Source organism: Rhinopithecus roxellana, chromosome 9 (assembly GCF_007565055.1).
Source record: "Rhinopithecus roxellana isolate Shanxi Qingling chromosome 9, ASM756505v1, whole genome shotgun sequence".
In the NCBI taxonomy this organism is placed as follows: Eukaryota; Metazoa; Chordata; class Mammalia; order Primates; family Cercopithecidae; genus Rhinopithecus; species Rhinopithecus roxellana.
In genome coordinates this window covers 96,095,068-96,115,514 of record NC_044557.1, presented here as the reverse complement: position 1 = coordinate 96,115,514, position 20,447 = coordinate 96,095,068, and the positions used below count along the sequence as shown (strand labels likewise).

Here is a 20,447-nt window from a genome sequence, read left to right as displayed (position 1 = left end):
GTCCCCTATCTGTGGCAATGGTAAATATACTCTGCTTCTGAAATGGTCTCTCTGTTGCTGCTTTTGCTTCCCAGTAGTCTGGTATTGACACAGCATTCAATGTAACACTGTTATAATGTGCATCAGATCTTGTGACTCTTGCGGCAGACATTACCACTTGTCATGGATATCCAAGTTCTCAATCCTTGCAGGGTTACAGAAAGGAGTACTGCATTTCCCCACACTCTTGAAGTAAGGCAGGAAATATGGCGTGCACCACCCAAGGCCATGTGAGTGGAAGTGATGCATACCATGTTCTTTTGGAAGCATTTCAGATGCCTGTACTCAACTCTCCATCTCCCTCCCCTGTTGTGCTGCACAGAGAAGCATGAATTTCCCTACATAGTTACAGAATGAATAAGTGAATAGATATTTATCAAAGTCATATCGTTAAAGGCTTTACAATAAATTATTTTTCTTCATAAAGTCTTCCTTTAGTTGGAAACAATCCTTCCTTGTCCACAATTCTCTGTACCTCTACTGCAGGATTTTCTACCACATCCTTTCATATATATATGTGTGTATATGTGTATATACACACATATATATGTATGCACATATATATTCATATATATGTGTGTGTATATATGTACACACACACACTTTTCCTACCACCAGACTGCAAGAGGCAGAGATTACCTGTGGTTCACTTCTGCATCCCTACCCAATGGACACTGCTGTAGATCTTTCAGTGAGCTGGACTTTCAAAGCTGTGGCTTGGTTAATATTTGTTGACTTGGATTTATTGAATTCCTTTTCAGGAATTTAAGAAGCATCCCCTTCTGAAACAGCCTAGGATGTTCAATAATTGAGACCAAATTTTTAAATTTTGCTTTCAAACACACCTCAGCAAGTGCATGGGTGCAATGGGCACTCATGAAACAGAACATGAGTCTGGATTGGGAAATAACCCAGGAAGTCTAAATACCATGAAGGAAACAAGTGTCACAGCAGTCCAGTGAAATGAAATGAGGCCCTAGCCAGCCTTCTAATCACCACATTAAAAATTCATGGTGCCTGCAGTGGTTGTCAGCATCTCAGGCTGAGATATTAAAAAATGCAGCTCTGGTTACTGTCCAAGTTCACTCAGAGAAGCGGCTCAGAAAAACACAAAAGAAAGGCCACACCAGCTCAACCGAAAGGACACACGTGTCTCCCTCATGTGCTGGAGCTAGTCCTGATACCTTATGTCTAAGGCCAAAGAGGTCCCACCTTACCACCAAGACTCCTACCTCATCTGATATCCTTTTCTGATTTTGGAGACCTATGAAAAAAGAATTCAGCTGTCTGTTCATTTTACCTGCTCCCAAGGGAAGCACCTCAGTAGTAAAAACAGGTATATAGGCTGTTTTCTTGAGACTATCAAATATTTCAAGTGAAAAATATAATTTGTTAGAGTAATCGAATATCCATGTATGCACCACCCAGTTTAATAAATAAAATATTGGCCGGGCGCGGTGGCTCAAGCCTGTAATCCCAGCACTTTGGGAGGCCGAGACGGGCGGATCACGAGGTCAGGAGATCGAGACCAGCCCGGCTAACACAGTGAAACCCCGTCTCTACTAAAAAAAATACAAAAAACTAGCCGGGCGTGGTGGTGGGCGCCTGTAGTCCCAGCTACTCGGGAGGCTCAGGCAGGAGAATGGCGTAAACCCGGGAGGCGGAGCTTTTAGTGAGCTGAGATCCAGCCACTGCACTCCAGCCTGGGCAATAGAGCGAGACTCCGTCTAAAATAAATAAATAAATAAATAATAAATAAATAAATAAATAAATAAATAAAATATTAAAGAATGATCCCCTATTCCCCTACTTCTGTCCCTCTACCCAATTCCAATCTCTTTCCTTCCCTCCCTAGATACAGCCATTATCCTCAATTGAAATTTCATGCGGAGGTTAGAAAGAATTACAAGAAGCTCTCAGTCTATCAGTGATGACAGACTCATTGAAGAATAAGATGGACTTGGCTAAGGGCTAAGGCAGAGACAGGCCATGGGAAGAAGGTGTTGGGAGGAGCTGAGAACCTTCTGTGACCCAAATGCTTATGCTTTCTAAGTCTCATATTTCACCCTCACTAGTTCTGCAAGGGAAGAATTATGCTTAATTAGGTAGATGAACATGAAATGTGATGTGAGTGAGGCGGAAGACTAGATAAGTATAGGCTAGGTCATGAGTCCTGTATGTTTTGCTAATTCCACAGCTGAATAACCACGTAGTTTCTTTCTATATATATATGCATATGTATGTATGTGTGTATATACTGGCATATATATGTCTCACATATATATGTGCGCGCACGCGCGCGCGTGTGTCTATATATATGAAAAAAATTGCCTAGCTTAGAAATATAACAGTTTAGTAAGACATATCTTGGGGTAATAATAATAATAATAATCCTATGAAAATAAAAACGATAGAAAATTAAATGTAAGGTGCTTAAAATAGTGCCTGACATGTGGCATGTGCCCCAAAATGTCAGCTACTGTTACCGCGATATATCCATGACTACTTATAATACAGAGAAATGTCTGTAATATCAAACAGAATAAAAACACAGGTCTCACATGTCTTATTTTTTTAACATACTGTATTATAAAGTTATCAATGTCAATACTAGAAAGATCACACACATGTCCCCGACACACACACCTGTGTACAAAATTAAGGGTTTACCCAGCAGATTTTCAACAGGCACAGAGAGTGAGATAGCAAGGAACCATGATTCTGGTGGAGGAAATAGCAAGGGCAACAGCAGAAGGGAGGAACACATTGCAGAGTACATTCAGCCATCTGAGGGGAATGTCAGTTCAGAGGTATAGGGAAGAGGAGGGAAAGAAAGCTGCAATGGTGGAGCACTGCCACAGGAATGAGTGTGTCTGAAGGAGAGGGACTGGTAAGGCAGAAAATGGCCCACTCACTTCCAGAGGTTTTAGAGAGCAGGATGCAGCTGTTTTAACATCTTTACTACACGCAAGTGCTGGAAGACTTTTGGGCACACAGTACGGTGGGGGCTAGGGTAAGTAGGTGAGAAAGAGACTGGATAAAAGAAAAGAACACAGAAAGAAAAGTGATTCATCCGTGAAGAAGAGACATTCTTTCCCAATATTCCTAAGAAACTTCTGGCATCCATGACATTGTTGCAGAAGGCAAGATAATTGTTTTGTTGTTGTTGAGACGAGGTCTTGCTATTGTAGACCTGCGTGGAATGCAGTGGCATGAACATGGCTCACTGCAGCTTCAACCTACTGGGCTCAAGTAATCCTCCCAACTCAGCCTCCGAAGTAGCTGGGACTACAGGCACATGCCATCATGCCTGGCTAATTTTTAATTTTTTGTAGAGATGGGGTCTTGCATGTTGCCCAGGCTGGTCTCCAACTCCTGGGCTCATGTGATCCTCCCACCTTGGCCTCCCCAAGTGCTAAGATTTACAGGTATAAGCCACCATGCCTGGCCTACAAGATAATTCTAAGAGCTAGGTGAATCCTTTCAGTTCAAACAAGAATGAAATAATACAAGAATGAAATCTGGTCTAGTTTTCACAACTAGACCAGAAAAGGCCACTTCATCAGGATTTCAACTGCCAGCATTTCTGTGGGGAGATTGCTAATATAAACTAATCACCGATTTACTACTGTAGTATTACTATTCCAGTAATAATCATGATTAGAGCTAGTTTACTGACTGTATGTTATTGTATTAAGCACTTTAGATACAATACATTACTCCATTCACTCTTACTAACAGTCCATGAGATAAGTACTATTACCATCCTAACTGTATAGATACAAACACTTACCCTTGTTCATACAGCTCATAAATAAGGAAATTTAAATTAGAATATGCCACCCCAAAACAAACCACTTCAGCATAACTATTATTTTGAGCTTAAAGCAATTAAGAAACAGCAAGGTGGCTGGATGCAGTGGTTCATACCTGTAATCCCAGCACTCTGGGAGGCTGAGGTGGGCAGATGGCTTGAGCCCAGGAGTTTGAGACCAACCTGGGCAACATGGTAAAACCCCATTGTATTAGTCCGTTCTCACACTGCTAAAAGACATACCTAAGGCTTGGTAATTTATTTTAAAAAGAGGTTTGTTTAATTGACTCAGTTCAGCATGGCTGAGGAGGCCTCAGGAAACTTACAATCATGGTGGAAGGGGAAGCAAACACATCCTTCTTCACATGGTAACAGCAAGGAGAAGTATGAGAGAAGTGCAGAGTGAAGGAAGGAAAAACTCCCCACAAAACCATCAGATTTTGTGAGACCTCAGTCACTATGATGAGAACAGAATGGGGGAACTGCCCCCATGATTCAATCACTCCCTATGAGGTCCCTCCCTCAATACGTGGGGATTACAATTCGGATTACAATTCAAGATGAGATTTGGGTAGGGACACAGATCCAGACCATATCACTGGCCTCTACCAAAAATACAAAAATTAGCCAGGCACTGTGGTATGAGCCTGTGGTCCTAGCTACTTGTGAGGCTGAGGCAGGAGGATTGCTGGAGCCTGGGAAGTCGATGCTGCAGTGAGTGGTAATCGTGCCACTACACTCCAGCCTGGGTGGCAGAGTGAGACCTTGAACAAAGAAAAGAGGAAGAAAGCAAAGAAAAGAAAGAAAGAGAAGGAAGGAAGGAAGAAGGGAGAGGAAATGGAAGGAAAGGAAAGGAAGAAAATTTTCTGCCTAAAAGTCAGGCATAAATCTCCCTTTGTAAAAGTGTTTTCCCCTACCTCCTTTCTAGGAAGAGGAGAAAAACCCTTGTCACAAGAGATGAAATGTCAGCACTAAGATGAATCTGCATAAATAAACCTTGTTAAAATAATCCCTATCATCTATTTGTTTCCCCCTTATATTTATCTTCCCTATCATTTACTGTCCTATAATTCCTAGAAACCTCTTTTTCTCTGTCTTGTCACTTCTCCACAATTTTCTGCCCTTTGCTAAAATGGTATATAAGCTCCTAGGCCTAGCTGCTTCTTTGGGGTTTTTCATTTCTTTTCTGTGAGGCCCTTTATGGCCATACTAAATAAGCCTTTTCTCCTGTTAATTTGTCTTTTGTCCATTTAATTTGCAGATGTCAGCCAGGAATGTTTTTCCCTCCCCTATACTCCACATCCTAAAGTAGGACAGGCCTAGGTTCAAATCTCAAGTCTATCATTTACTGTCTGTGTGGTATCTTGGTCAAGTAGCTTTTTCATTCTCGTTTTTTGAGACGGAGTCTCGCTCTGTCGCCCAGGCTGGAGTGTAGTGGCCAGATCTCAGCTCACTGCAAGCTCTGCCTCCCGGGTTTACGCCATTCTCCTGCCTCAGCCTCCCGAGTAGCTGGGAATACAGGCGCCTGCCACCTCGCCCCGTTAATTTTTTTGTATTTTTTTTTTTTTTTTTAGTAGAGACAGGGTTTCGCCGTGTTAGCCAGGATGGTCTCGATCTCCTGACCTTGTGATCCACCTGCCTCAGCCTCCCAAAGTGCTGGGATTACAGGCTTGAGCCACCGTGCCCGGCCAGTCAAGTAGCTTTATCTTTCTAAACCTCATCTTCCCCATCTGGAAAATGGAAATTATAATGGCATTTACCTCATAGAGATGTTACTAAATTTAAGTAAGATATTGCATGCCAAGTGCCTGGTACACGATGAGCTCAATAAACATTTATAATGGCAATGACACAATGATGACAACCATACCAACTATCCGTCCTTGGCCACTGCATTGGAGCCAGCCTTTTACCCCGTGGACAGGAGGCAGAGGCTTCAGACAACGCAGAAGAGTTTCTATCCCTAGGGGTTGGCAATAGCAAATACCTTAGGAATACATTAAAATTCAATACTCTTTAAACTTTCTTTGTATATTCAGCCAATGAGGCCTTCCTCAAAACTCTCAGAACCATAGCAATTATTAAATAGGTCTCTCCCTGAGGGGTTTGTCTAACTAACACCATGTGTTCTACCTTACCAAACTGAGCAATTGTCACAAAACCTCTGGACTGGACTGCCTGCCAACCTAACTTTTGATTCTCAGCAACTCTAATTATGGCTGCTACTTATTAAGCACTGACTATGTAGAGGGATTCAATCACAGTGAATATCCTGAAACTCACTGTGATACTCCCTCAAGGCAGTTGCTTTATAGATAAGAAAAATGAAACTCAGTGGTGAGGAAAGGATTAGATCCCACTTCATTTGATTCTAAAACCTATCCTTCTCCACTGACACACTCAGGAAAGACTATCGTGGATACCAGAACATTGTGTGCCACAATATATATTCAGAATCCACTATGTGAAAGACTTGATGACAAATACCAGGAACAAAAAGGTAAATAAAACAAGACTTCCTGTCCTGTAATAATACTGACAAAGTAATAATAAAGATAATTATTTGCAATTACAATTTTTGATTAATGTGCCAAGAAGTACGCTAAGTATTTTTCCTGCGTTATCTTGTTCAATGTTCACAATTTAGAAACTGGTTTAGAGTAGTTAAGCAAGTTGCCCCAATGTCATACAGATAAGAAGCAGTAGTAACAGGCACTGACCCTAAAGCCTGTGCTCCTAACTAGTGTACTTGGTTAAGTGTAGGAGCCTCTAGAAGTCTTTTAACTTTAGCCAGATGCCAAGTGATTGAGAAACCTGAAAATCCAGGTTTTAGCTCCAGACTCTACCATGTCAGGAGACTGAAGCTCCTAGGGGCCTTAATTTATATATAAAACAGGTCTAATAACATCATCGGCCCTGCTGATTGGCCACTAAGAGGTAAAGGTGTCAAAATTAATACAAAAGCTCTTTTGGAAAAACACAAAAAAATTATAAAACCACAAAGAATTATTTCTACTTAATGGGTATAATAAGGCCTTGAGAATACTCTCATAAATCTATCATAAAGAGCATTCCAAACCATTTTCCTTAAGGGAAATAGATGAGAAAGACTACGAAGTGCCTCATCTTAGTATCTGGTATGCAGTGGGTGTTTATAAGATGCTAAGTACCATTCCACACTCCAGAGTCTCACTTCCTTAATTTCCCATACTCTTTCCTGGGAGCCTAGCCTCTCTTCCAAGGTCTTTACGCAAGTTCTTCTGTATCAAGAGTACAGAGGAACACATGATAAACATGTGTTTATCATCTTATCCTCATGAACGAAGAAAAATCTTCCAGAGGCTAGCTGGGATATGTGTGTTACTACACTCCAGTCATACAACCTATCCAAAGTTCTCCTGTCTATAAGTTCCATCACAATTTCAGGACTCACCTTGACTTTCAATGTAAGTGTAACCTACCAAGCATCCTGTTATTCACTCTCTTCTTAGCCTTTTGACAAGCTGGGGGTCTCAGCTTTACATAGTTACATGCTCAGTTCCCAGTGCTGGGCCTGGCACATAGTGAGTGCTCAGTAAAATGCTCACTGCATGTAGTGGATTCTCATAAAACAAGCCTTTTTCCTTCTTGCAAAAAATACCAGCAGCCATGTGCCAGCCATATAAAATACAGTGAGCTATAATGTAATAATAAACCCATGTAATATGTGACATAAAACATAGCACTGCCATAAAAGGGGAAGTGACAAATTCTTTTTATATTATCTTATACATATTTTGTAGCACTAATCACACTTATAAAATATTTAATTCTATGTTTTTAAAATTATATAAGTGATTCATATGCTATTACAGAGATATATAAAGATAAAATTGTAAAGATAAAATTGTAATTTCCTTTTCCCTTTTCCAATCCCATCTCCTTAAAATAAGCAAAGTTAATAATCTGGAGTGTATCTCAGTGAAACCTTATGATTTAAAAAAATATACATACATACACAGACACACAAATATAGGTGTTTTCACCCCTTTCTCCCTTTTTAAAAAAATAAATGGGATATTACATCGACCACCATGGCTTGCTTTTTTGCTATGGAATAAAAATCATGAAATTTAATATAAGTAAATCTAATTATTTTAACTGTGATTATGTTCCATAACAAATCCCCCTACTGAGAGGATACTAGGTTTTCTGCAGCTTTTGCCATCAAAACACAACGCTGCAATAAATACTCTTATACACAAGCTCTTACATGCCATTACTTTACCTCTGGAAAAATATATTCACAAAAGCAGGACTGCTGCAGGATAGTGCGAACATTTCAAATTTTAATTAATATTGCCACATTCTTTCCAGAGAAGCTGGTTAAAGCAATTCACCTTTCCAGCAGCAATGCACATATAACAGGGGCTAACTCTCTTCAACCATATCAGCACACAGATGTTACTGTTCTTTTTTAATTCTGGCCACATGCGTATAAAAAATTGACTATAGTAAGTCTATCTTTTTGTATTTTATTGTCCATTAACATTTCCTTTTCTGCCTGTTTACATATTTAGCTTAGCTTTCCGATGCTAGTATTTTTCCTATCAGTTTGTAAGAATGTCTTGTACAAGGGATAGAAACTTTCATGTGTTGCAAATATTTCTTCCATTTATCTTGTAACTTGTTAATGGTGCCCTTTGCCACAGAGAAATTTTAAAATGTCATGTAGTCATATATATCAATCTGTATACAAAAGATTTTTTTGGGTTTCCTGCCTTATGTTCCTAAGCCTTCTAATAGTTAGTATTTTTAAAAACACTTAATCTTTAACCCAAAACAATGTATTTGTTTATATAGCACAGGAAAGGGTTTGTGAAAGTAAATTATTAAACTTTTTAAAGTTTTATTCACTTCAATATTTAAATACTTAATACATCTGCAATGAAATTATCTATATGGCAGAAGGAGGAGTTCTAACTTTTTTTTCTTTCTTCTGTATGAAAACATACTGCTATTTAAGATGGCCTATAGAAGGCAACTATTTAATATTTGATAAAAAAAGAACACAGAGACGACACTTGAATGGAGCAGATTAGGTTTCATAAGAGAAGATAATTGAGCAGAAACTTGAAAAATGAATAGTTGTTTAACAAGCAGACTTGGGGTGTGGCAAGAGGTAGCAGCATAACCATACAGGTATCATAAAATACTCAGGAATAATGAAGCCAGTGTTTGCTTAGGTGGGCTGAGATAAACAGAAACTAACATGGAGTCTTTGGTTGCCCCAGAGTTTACCACCTTCAATCTAGAGCTAGGTAGGTTAAGATTTTGTTTTGTTTTAAGAGACAGAGTGTCTTGCTCTGTTGCCCAGGCTGTAATGCTGCAGCATGGTCATAGCATAGCTTGCTGCAGCCTTGATCTCCTGGGCTCAAGTGATATTCCCACTTTGGCCTCTCCCTAGTAGCTGGGACTATGGGCATGCACTACCACGCTTGGCTTTTTTTTTTTTTTTTTTTTTTAAGAGATGGGGTCTTACTATGCAGTCCAGGCTAGTCTCAAAATCCAGCCCTCAAGAAATTCTCCCACCTCAGCCTCCCAAAGTGCTGTGATAGGTTAAGTTTTAAAAGCACTGCCCTCTGTTCCTGTCCATCATCAGATAGTTGCTCAGATCCTTTTTGCCACACCAATCCATAAACTTAGTGCCACCTGTCCGGGTCTTTGTTTTAACTTTACAGACACCATATTATTGGGGAATGAGGGCTGGATTTTGGATCTAAGCTCTTTATTTTCTTATCTATAACACTAATTTAGAAACAACTGCTGATTATGAGCAAATTAATTCACTTCCCCTGAGTCTCAGTTTCCTTACATTTTCCCACCACCACTAACTGTATTAGTCTATTGTTAAGATTAAAGACAAAGTCCTTGGAGGCAGAAAGCCTTGTGGACATTTTTTAAAACTGCTTTTCTCCATGCCACTTTGGATGATTCATTTCTATAATTTCTGAAGGTCATTTTCAATTTGGAGTTGTTCTTTCAAAGTCCTAGCCAAGCCTCAGCAGGAGTCTGGCCCCAGCCTCTGGGGTGTTATCTGGAAACTCAGCATGCATATTCTCATTTCTGCAGCACTGACAAATCCATTAAATAACAGAGCCCCAAGAAAAGATACCCAAAGAGTTCCACAGGGCTATTACTCAGGATTTAAACAGCACCTGAACATCACTCTCCTACAGCAGAAGTAGAAATGTTCTCTCTTCTGGCTTCATCATACAGCCTTCCTACCTGCCAGAAGAAGTACACATTACACTTTGATTTACTGATGGCTCTGTAGGTAATTGCAATGCTTTGAGATCTGGCCCCTAAAATAGGTAGCAAAGACACAACCAATTCCTCCCCTGCTTCAGCCTCCACAGTATAACCACCCAATGGAGCCAATCCTCCTAAATCAGTAGGTGTTTAAAAATAGGACCCCGTATTTTACTACTAATTCACAAACTTTCACTAAGCACCTACAATGGGATACAAAGGTTATTTAGTGTTTAGAATTATGGCCTTGGGTACGACCTTTAAGTCCTTCTGAGTTAGTTTCTTGGCTTATAAATTATATGTAAAATCGAGACAATAAAACCTCATTGGGTTCTTGTTCTGCTAATGAGGTGGTAGCCTAGGACAGGACTCAGCCTGAGCAGCTACCCTCTGAACTAGCGCTCTGCAAACTATTTTTTTTGTGGTTTTTTTTTGAGACAGGATCTCACTCTGTTGCCCAGGTTGGAGTGCAGTGGTGCAATTACAGCTCACTGTAGACTTGACCTCACTGGTTCTGGCAATTCTCCCACCCCAGCCTCCTGAGTAGCTGGAACCCCAGGTGCATGCCACCATGCTCAGCTAATTTTTTTTTTTTTTTTTTTTTTTGCAGAGATGGGGTTTTGCCATGTTGCCCAGGCTGGTCTCGAATTCCTGGGCTCAAGTGATTCGCCTCCCTTGGTCTCCCAAATTGCTAGAACTACAGGTGTGAGCCACACTGCACCTGGACTCTCCGAACTATTTTTAATCATCAATCTCTGTCAGTAAAACATTTCAAAGCATTTCCAATCAATGCTTGTATGTTTAATCAATTACATATTATATATTATACTATATATAACATAGTACATATTATATATAACATATTGTTTATATAAATCAGTGGTTCTGATCTTAATGTCAGGGGTTCCAAAAACCCCTGAAATTGACTGAAATATTCTGCTTTGTAAGATTTTTTGTTTTAAGTTCAGATAACGTGTGTTGTCTTTCTGAGGTTTACTAAGGGTGCTATCTATGACCCCAAAATGTTCGGAATTAGAAGAAATGTTAGCTGCATCTGAAGACAAAGCTTCTTGCCCTTTCTGGGTGCACAGCTGGCGAGTCTGAGGGAAGGACAACAGCACATGTGAGATCAACAGGGGCAGGTCTCTTTGGATCAGTTGCTAGGGAAATGCGGTATTGTTAGAAACTATCAACTCCCCTTTGGGTATAAACAGGACATTTTAGAGGCTACAAAAGTATCTTCATCTCATTTCATAAACAGACAAGAAAAAAATCATCTCTGTTTCACTGGTAGAAAAACCAGGGTCCTGAGAAACGAAGGACTTGTGAAGAAATACTTAGTTACTTCCTGTCAGAGTAGAGATCACATCCCAGCTCTCTACCTAGGAGCATCCCAACTCCTCACTGTACAGGCAGCATAGGACACTCCTCCAAAACATGACCTCAACTAGGCTTCTCCACTTCAGAACTCTGGGAAAAGGCATCACCCTCAAATGTGGACAAGTAAGATAATGAGGGCCACAGAGAACACAGATGTGCTGGGTACTCCAAAAGTGTGTGTTTGTGATTCAGAATATACACAATGGGCCAGGAGCAGTGGCTCACGCTGGTAATTAGCACTTTGGGAAGCCAAGGTGGGTGAACTGCTTGAGCCCAGGTGGTCAAGACCAGTCTGGGAAACACGGCAAAACCACGTCCCTACAAAAACCACAAAAATCAGCCAGGCATGGTAGCAAGTGCCTGTGGTCCCAGCTACTCAGGAGGTTGAAGTGGGAGGACCACCTGAGTCTAGGACGGCAAGGCTGAAGTGAGCCAAGATCATGCCATCGCACTCCAGCCTGGGCAACAGTGTGAGACCTTGAGTTAAAAAAAAAAAAGAAAAAGAATCTAAATAATGGAAAAAACAAACCTTTAACTTGAAAAAAAAATTTAAAAAGATATGTGACTATTATTTTTTTTCTTTTAGCTCATCTTATTTTTCTACAGTAAACACATTAATATCACACTGCACTTTCACAATGGGGGAAGAAGCCAGAAAACACCAGTGAGAAAAATCAGCACGAGGTGTTCCAGTCCCCTCAGCACCCATACTGTTCTCCATAAAGAAAAAAGTACATGTTTGCAACAGCTTTATTATGCAGGAAAATACAATCCTACTTTGACGAGACATAAACCATTTAAGAATGATGAAAATGCAATTTGAAATAAGAGGCAGCAAGACATAGGTAAAGTCATAGAATCTTGACTGTAGTTGTCAAGAAGGGTCTGTTTAAGGCTCAAAGGTGGTTCCTAACAGTCATTAATCTGAATCTTTATGTAAACAGTGAAAATAATTAATTGAAGACTGAAAAGCACAATGTACTCTACCCGGCACAGAGTAGGTATTCAACAAACGGCATCTATTATTTATTTTTACCAAAATAAATCATTAAAGCATAGAAACACATTTTTATATTCACCTTTAACAGAGCAAATTTGTTGTTCATCCTAAGGCTTAAAAAAAAAACCCCAAACTAGGCTGGGCGTGGTGGCTCACGCCTGTAAACCCCAACACTGTGGTAGGCAGAGGTGGGTTCAAGACCAGCCTGGGCAACATGGTGAAGCCTCATCTCTACCAAACACCACCTCCCTCCCACACACAAAACAAAAATTAGCTGGGCATGGTGGCATGCAACTGTGGTCCCAGCTGCTACTCGGGAGGCTGAGGAGGGAGGATCACCTGAGCCTGGGGGGTCAAGGATGCAGTGAGCTGAGATTGCGCTACTGCACTCCAGCCTGGACAACACAGTGAGATCCTGTCTCCAAAAAAAAAAAAAAAATACACCAACACCAAACTAGTGGTCGTGGGATAAGTACTCACAAATTTATTTAAAACTACTTAATTTATCATGACGTATATTCCCCAAAGACAGAAGCACACATCATTTAAAAAATTAACTCATTTTAAGTAAAAAGAGAGCACTCATTCTACAACTAGCAAAATGGAGGAAGTGCATACACAGACTCGTACACGCAGTGAATAGCTTCTAATTTCAAGTAAAAGAATATGCGAGTCAATAACTAGGATCCAAAAATTGAAACTTCCTAAGAAGCCTGGGGTTTTAATATTATTCTGGAAAGAGACACCGATTTTTAAACAGCATTCTTTTGAATCCCTCTAGTTTATCCCCACATAATTTAAGGAGTAATGCTCTCCTGGGTAAGTATATTCACTTTTGGGGGAAAAAAAACCCTTCCTTGACCATTCTGAAGGAACTCATTATTTTAATTTGTATTCACCTCCCAAGGAGTAATAATGGACCCACAAGAATGCAAAATGCCTTGAAGGCCCAAAGAAATTTGTTTAGATTTTGCTCAATCATGGTATTTCTATCTAAAGCCTTTTAAGAGCTTAAGAACTGTTATTTTTACTAATCAATTTACTGTAATTCAAAAAGATTTTTAAAAAAATCTGGTTATCCACAAACTTGAAAAACAGCAAAAAAGGTAAAATTTCCTAGAGACAAGCTGCTTTTGTACACCTTGTGACATTTTATTCTAATCTATTATATCTCTTACATATGCCTGTTAAGAGAATTTTTCTCCCCACTGAACAGCGCAGGATTAAAATAAGCATTACATGACACCATGGTAAGACAACGAACCTAATTACCAACTCTAGTTACAACTGAATTCACACTATACCTTCAAGTTTGAGGAAATGCTTAACTAAAAAATAGCTCAAATGAAGTTGTTTGGTTACAAAAACATCTGCTTCCTATCCACTGATAAATTTAGTACTTTACCTTTAAAATCCTACATTTCCTTGTGCACCATGAGCTTTTTCTTAAAATACGTAATTTAACAAAATGAAAAACTGGAGCGAACACCACACATTTTTTTGCCTTAAAAAACACAAACACTCTCTTATAAAACTATCTACTACTTAATTCTAACTGAAAGGGAATGGGAGACAAAAATGTAAGGAAATGAGAAAATCAATGGCTGTCTTCCTTGTAATGAAAAAGCTACAAAACTGTTTATAACAATTTAGCTGTGTTTTGAAAATAAGACTTCCACATCATATGCTTGTGATCAAATTATATACCACTATCATTTGTTTTCTTGCCCAAAAACATTACAGGATTTATAAGCCTCAACTTTCAGACCAACAATGTTACAGATTCTAAGGGGCACCATGTGTTACCAATAAGCTATCATTTATTCTGAATATATCCTGGCATAAATTCTAAGGAACCAGCCATATAATAACATGTTCATTTAATCTGAGAAAAAAAAAAAAAGCCAAAACTTTAACACAGAAAAAGACCTAGTAGCAGGAATATCCTGAGTTCCTATTCCCAGAAAAAACTGCATACCTGTACCTGTGTTGTATGAGAATGTATCTGTTCAAAAAGATTAATGTTTTCAACCTAACTCATTTGGTAGAACAATGAACCACATGCTTCCATTTGTAAAAGTGCAGTACGTCTCACTGTGTTTTTTAAACAATACTGAGAAGCAAACAGTAAGCTCTTTTCTCAAGCCAAACCTGACTGACATGCATTCACATGCTCATGCTTCCAAGGGAATGCCAGCCCCACTCCTACTGTACTGACCCAGGGTCTCTCACAAAGATCAAGATCAAGATGCCAGCCAGGGCTGCAGTTGTCTGAAAGTTTGCCGGGGGTTAGATTTTCTTCCATGTCTCACTTGCATGGCTGGCAAGTGTGTGGTAGTTCTCCATAGGACTGCTTAAGTATCCTCAATATGGTAGCTGGCTTCCTTCACAGAAAATGATCAGAAAAAGAATGGAAGGACCAGGTGGAAGCTATCTTGCCTATGGACTGGCCTTGGAAATCACATGGCATCACTTCTACTACATTCTATTCATTAGAAGGGAGTTAATAACTCTGGTGGTACATTCAAGGGGAAGGGGGATTAGGCTCTATCTTTGTAAAGAAAATTGCCCAAGAATTACAATAAATTAAAACCTCCACAGTGCCCAAGAAACTAGTCATTTTAATCATATATTAGCAAAAGGGCAAAAGGAGGGAGAAAGGGGAAAAGGGAGAGGGACCACTAAAGGCAGACTTCCTAAACGACAATCTGTTTCACAGATTAATAATGTTAAAACTTCAAAACTTAGAGAATAACACAGGAAAACGGAATAGCTTGGAGAATTTTCCATTGGTCTAAGCAGTTCACAGAATTGAGTTTTGTTTTGTTTTTTAAAATGTCCTCATACACAACAAGGAAAAGTGAGACACAAATTCCCAGAGCAATCTTGAAACTAAAGGGCTTGCATGGAGACAATTTGTTAAAAAACAAAACAAAAAACAAACAAACAACAACAAAACAACCACCAAAAAACCCTCATTTTTATACTGTTTACTAGTACTGATAAAAGTTTATGTGTAAAAATAACACATTTTAAGAGTAACAAGCTTCACGATGTTTAGCTATCTTTCAAATCACTTTGGGAAGTTGAGTGATTGGTAATCTCCAACCAGAAATATAGAAATACTTTTTAAATGTTCAAAAAGTATCACATGGGTTTTGTATCACTTAAGCATTGTGAGAAAACAAGAAAATTATGAAAATGCATTGGGAAACAGATAGCAGGGTTCAACTTCTTGTGGTTTCCCTGGATGAGGCCAAAAGCCCTTGCAGGGGAACAGCTTGGATTCCACTGAGCATGTATCATGGAAAGCTATGCAACACCACTGTTTTACTCATTTAGTCATTTTTAAAGAATTAAATGTCATAGTGCTGTCCACAAACCCAGCTATACTATACTTGCTCATGACTGCAGAAACCCTATCAGGCCTCAATAGTCTGTGAGGAACCTGGAGGGATCTGAGTTTGTCCCTATATTTCCGAGACAGGACCATGGTAACTACTATTTGTGGTCTCATCTGGGAAACACCAAAGTCATCCCACAGATTACAATGCTGGGAGTTTCCATTTGATGGATCCATTCATGAATATTCACGATTAGTGAATATTAATAGCTGGTCTCAGAGCTTCCCAGGTAGTAACCCGTCCAGCCAACATGTAGCGATTCATTCAATCCTTATTGAGCCCCTGCCATGTGTTAGGTAGAAGACAAATACAGAGTACCTGTAAAGAGCAAAGCTGGGGTCAGCTGGGCTCTCTTTCCGTTATTTGCCAGGTATGGTACCCTGAACAAGTTATTCTGGCTCTCTAAGCTTCAGTTTCATTATCTATAAAATGAGAACAATGGTACTTACCTTATCGGCTTGTTTGGCTTAGCCTAGTACAGCATAAATACACAACGAATATCATTTCCTCCAAGTGGTACACCCTTAGTACCTTCCTCATACTACTTCAGATCCTTCTTCCTATTTCACCCTTTGCACTTTGTAAGCTTTCTTTTATAGCACTTCCTAGTTTCTAGTTATAAATACTTTCCAGTTTGATGATCTGATTAACATTTCTTTCTCCCCTACTGGATTGTAAAATTCATGAAGGCAGAGACTTTGATATGCCAAACACCTAACGCCCAGAACAGGAGAATATAATAGGTGCTCAATAAATACCTTTTTGAACAAACTAATAAATTACCTTGACAAATGCATAAACTACAAAGATGAAAAACATAGTACTAGTCTTATCAAAACGTTCATAGGCCAGTGCAATAGTTCTTAATTTTAGCTGCAAGTTAGAATCAGCTGGGGAATAATATATTTTTTAATCTCAATAGCTAGGCTCTACTCTGGAACAATTCTAGGGTAAGGGTCTGAGACATTCTTGTTTTTGTTTTTAAGAGTTCTTCAGGTGATCCTAATCAACAAAGGTAAGACTCATTATCTACTCCAAGAGAGATGGTTAATAACTGCAATACAATGGGATACATGTTCTACAGTATCAGTCTAAAAGAACTTCCTGTGGTGATGGAGAAGTTTCTATTTCTGCACTATCCAATATGGCACCCACTAGTCATATATGGCTGTTAAATTCTTGAAATGTGGCTAAAACTGAGGAACTGAATTTTAAATTTTATTTTAATTCATTTAAAATTTAAAACCATATGTCACTAGAGGCTACTTGAATAGTACAAACCTAGAAGGAGGGCACACAGAACCCCTAATCCAGACTGGAGAGATTCAATGTTCAGTTAGCTGTGCCACTCCCATCCACAAAGAGGGTGCAGTCTACCGGAGGAGGCTGTACCCAAATTACGCATATAGCCCTCGAACTCTCTTTACATCCATACAGGAACAATCTCTCCCTTCTGTCATACCCAGGGCAGCTGTGATCAAGGAAATCCTTTAAAGAACAGGAAGAAGCATATCCCCCAGTAGAGCAGCCTTTGTATGAGCTGTTGAGTGATGTGGTCATTGTGGCCAAGGGATGAAATGCATCTTGAGGGAGAACATTTGGAAAAGAGTCACATGGAGTGGGCCCTCAGCACAGTAAATACAGCAGCATCTCACAGCTGTAAAGCAAGGGTCTCCCTTTTGCAGCTCACAAGTATAGAGCCTCAGGCACAAACCATCATCACATTACAGAACTGACTGTTCCTCCTGAGACAAATAATGGTTCTCATTAAGCTCTTTATAAAATCAAGCTGGTCAAATGCTATATGTGGAATCACTGAATTAAAATAGAGAAGGCACTCAAGCATTCATCTAGCTGTCCTTTTCCCCCATCTACCATTTGTTAAGCACCTACTATGTGGCAGGCAGTGTATTAGGAGCCTCAGATGGTCTCTCCTTTTGTCCATACGATCCCCTGCCCATTAGATATTATTTTTTAAATTTATGGTAAGGAAATGTAAGACTCCTGGAAGTTAAATAATACACTTGACTTGAACAAGTATAACAAAGCTAGGATTCAAACTCAGAACTAGACTACTTGAGTTTCTCTCTTTTTTTAAAAGGGTGTGCAGTGTTCTATTATATATATATTATGGTTTATTGAATAAATCCCTTTTATTTTCTGCTCTTTCAAATCACAAACAAGGCTTCAGTGAACCTCCTTGCATATAACACTTTAAATATATTTTTATTGGTATATAATATACATACCTACAGAAAAGTATATAAATCCTAAGTTCAGTATCTGATGAATTACCAAAAAGTGAACTTTACCATGTAACCACCACTAGCATCAAGAAACAACAATATCAGTATCCCAGAAGCCCGCTTTGTGGCATCTCCTAGTTATTTATCCCACTCACCTCCCCAAAGAGCTAATATCAAATATAAGGGCCTACCACAGTGTAGGAGTTCATTGAAAAAAATGCTAACGGCAGAAGTTATAAATTAGGTATATAACTTAAGCCAAGACCTAAAACAACATTTGGTCATAACTACATGACTATTAGTTATCTACATTAATGAGAAGTTAGTGTTTTATTGGATATAAAGAAATTAGGGAGCAAAATGAAGGCATCAGGGTGCAAAATGTGTTAACAATTAATATTACAGAATGTCTCAAGGCCTAGGGGGGTTTAAAAAACAAGAGAGTATTAGGTTTCCAGTTTCATTTGGCTAGTGATTCCCAGCTCTGATGAGACAGGAGGGCCATAAAGTACCTGAGGGTTTTGGCTTGTTCACGTTCCCTTCAGCTCAATAATTTCATGATGATAAAATTAAGAGGAACAAGCATTTATTGAACTTCCGTAACCTGGGAGACCCTTTACAGATATGAGCTCATTAAATCCCTTCAACAACTTTTTTAATACCACTATCCTCATGTTACAGAAGAAAAATGGAAGCTCAAGAAGGAGAAATAACCAGCTCAAGGTCACCTTGCTAATAAGAAGTGGATTAGCAAGGACGAAAGCCCATATCTGTCCAACTTCATGGCCTGTGCTCTTTCTATTATAGTCTGCTGCCTTCCCTCCCAGGTTTTCTGTTAAGTTACTGACCACTGATTTCTTGGAGAAGTAACCTATTGGTAGGTGAGGTGGTACTGCAATATTAACAAAAGATGTGAGTGAGAAACTCTGAAATCCATTTTATGTTTCCAAGCCTCTCTTCTACAGCGCTGGAGCCTATCATTTTTTGTGGTTACTCTGTTTCTTTTTTTTTTTTTTTTAAATTTGGTTTGTTTCCTCTTACTCACTGATGACATACTTTTGCCTCCAAGGTGACAAAGTCACTAGACAGTTAAAACATTTAGTTACACAGGTTATCTGGCACACCTTCCAACAAAAGAAAAGATGATAGTTCACAGGTCTGTTGAGGTTTGAATTTAACTTTGCCCCCTCCTCTCTAACTTTTTCCACGACCATCACCAATACTGATTTTCAAATGTGTACAGGTACACTGAAGAAGGGAAAATATTCTGATGTGTTTAACTGAAGCCACTGAGTTATAGGTTGACCAAATTCACACAGAAATTTTATTTATCTCATGTCACTTGTGACAAAATTACTCTTAACTCTATTAAGCACTTAAGGGTATAGTAAAATCCACTGCGACTAATGCTTTTTCTTCTTTCTGTTTTGGAAACACTAATAGGCTTGGGCTGATAGTCGAGATAAGAGGAAAAAAAGAGAAATTTCTTTTACCTACTTACTTTTCCATTTGCGTCAAGTTTCCTATAAACTTAACATCTTTTAAATAACTAAGAAAACTCTGTAGACATTATTGTAATTCATGTTATCTGACTTTTAGTAAGTGCTTACCTTGACCAGAATTATATATTGCTTTTACAGACTTCTTCACTTTCTGAAGGGCTGTTCTATCTTGGTCTAGCGCCTAGAAGAGAAAAAAGGGGGAAAAGATATTAGAAGATTTGGTAAATAAAGAAAAAAAGAAAAAGAGAAATTCATTTGTAATTGCATTTGTTTTCCTGAGTACCAGAGCAACAGCAAACTGACATATTCATTAACAATGAATCATTTCAGACTGGAAGTCCCTGGGATCTGGGTAGTTATAGTTTCAGGAGAAGTACAGTCATTCCACAAAGCTCAGTGTGTGAAATGGATAGCATTCTAGTCAGTCAATTATCATGCTAAGTTACACACAAGAAAGATAATACAAGACACCTAAGAAATCTTAAGGCTTGTATTCTCTCATGCATTTACAATCTGGTAAGGAGAAAAGGCAAGCATAGACATGAATGGCACAATACCCAGGCAAGAGGATACTGTCATTTTATCACCTAAATGGTAATTTTAGGCAGAAAAACGTTTCAAGGAGTATAATGAGTAGGAATGACCTGAAGAGCTTTTCACAGTGCTTTTAAGTTTTGGGATTTCTTTTAGTGTTAAAAAAAAATACTTATGACATATGGCAGTTGAATTTTAGCAATATTTTAATTTAAAAAAACAGTTTGGAAAATGCCA

General features: G+C 38.9%; 1 protein-coding gene across 3 annotated transcripts in view; it reads right to left on the bottom strand.

Moving 5' to 3' along the window:
* The window catches only part of ASAP1 (ArfGAP with SH3 domain, ankyrin repeat and PH domain 1), a 407,716-nt gene that overhangs the window by 174,805 nt on the left and 212,464 nt on the right, over positions 1-20,447 (bottom strand). For all 3 annotated transcript variants that reach the window (XM_030937519.1, XM_030937518.1, XM_030937520.1), the window contains one exon: positions 19,785-19,857. In XM_030937519.1, the coding sequence (XP_030793379.1) occupies positions 19,785-19,857 (73 nt within the window). The remainder of the gene's footprint in view (positions 1-19,784; positions 19,858-20,447) is intronic.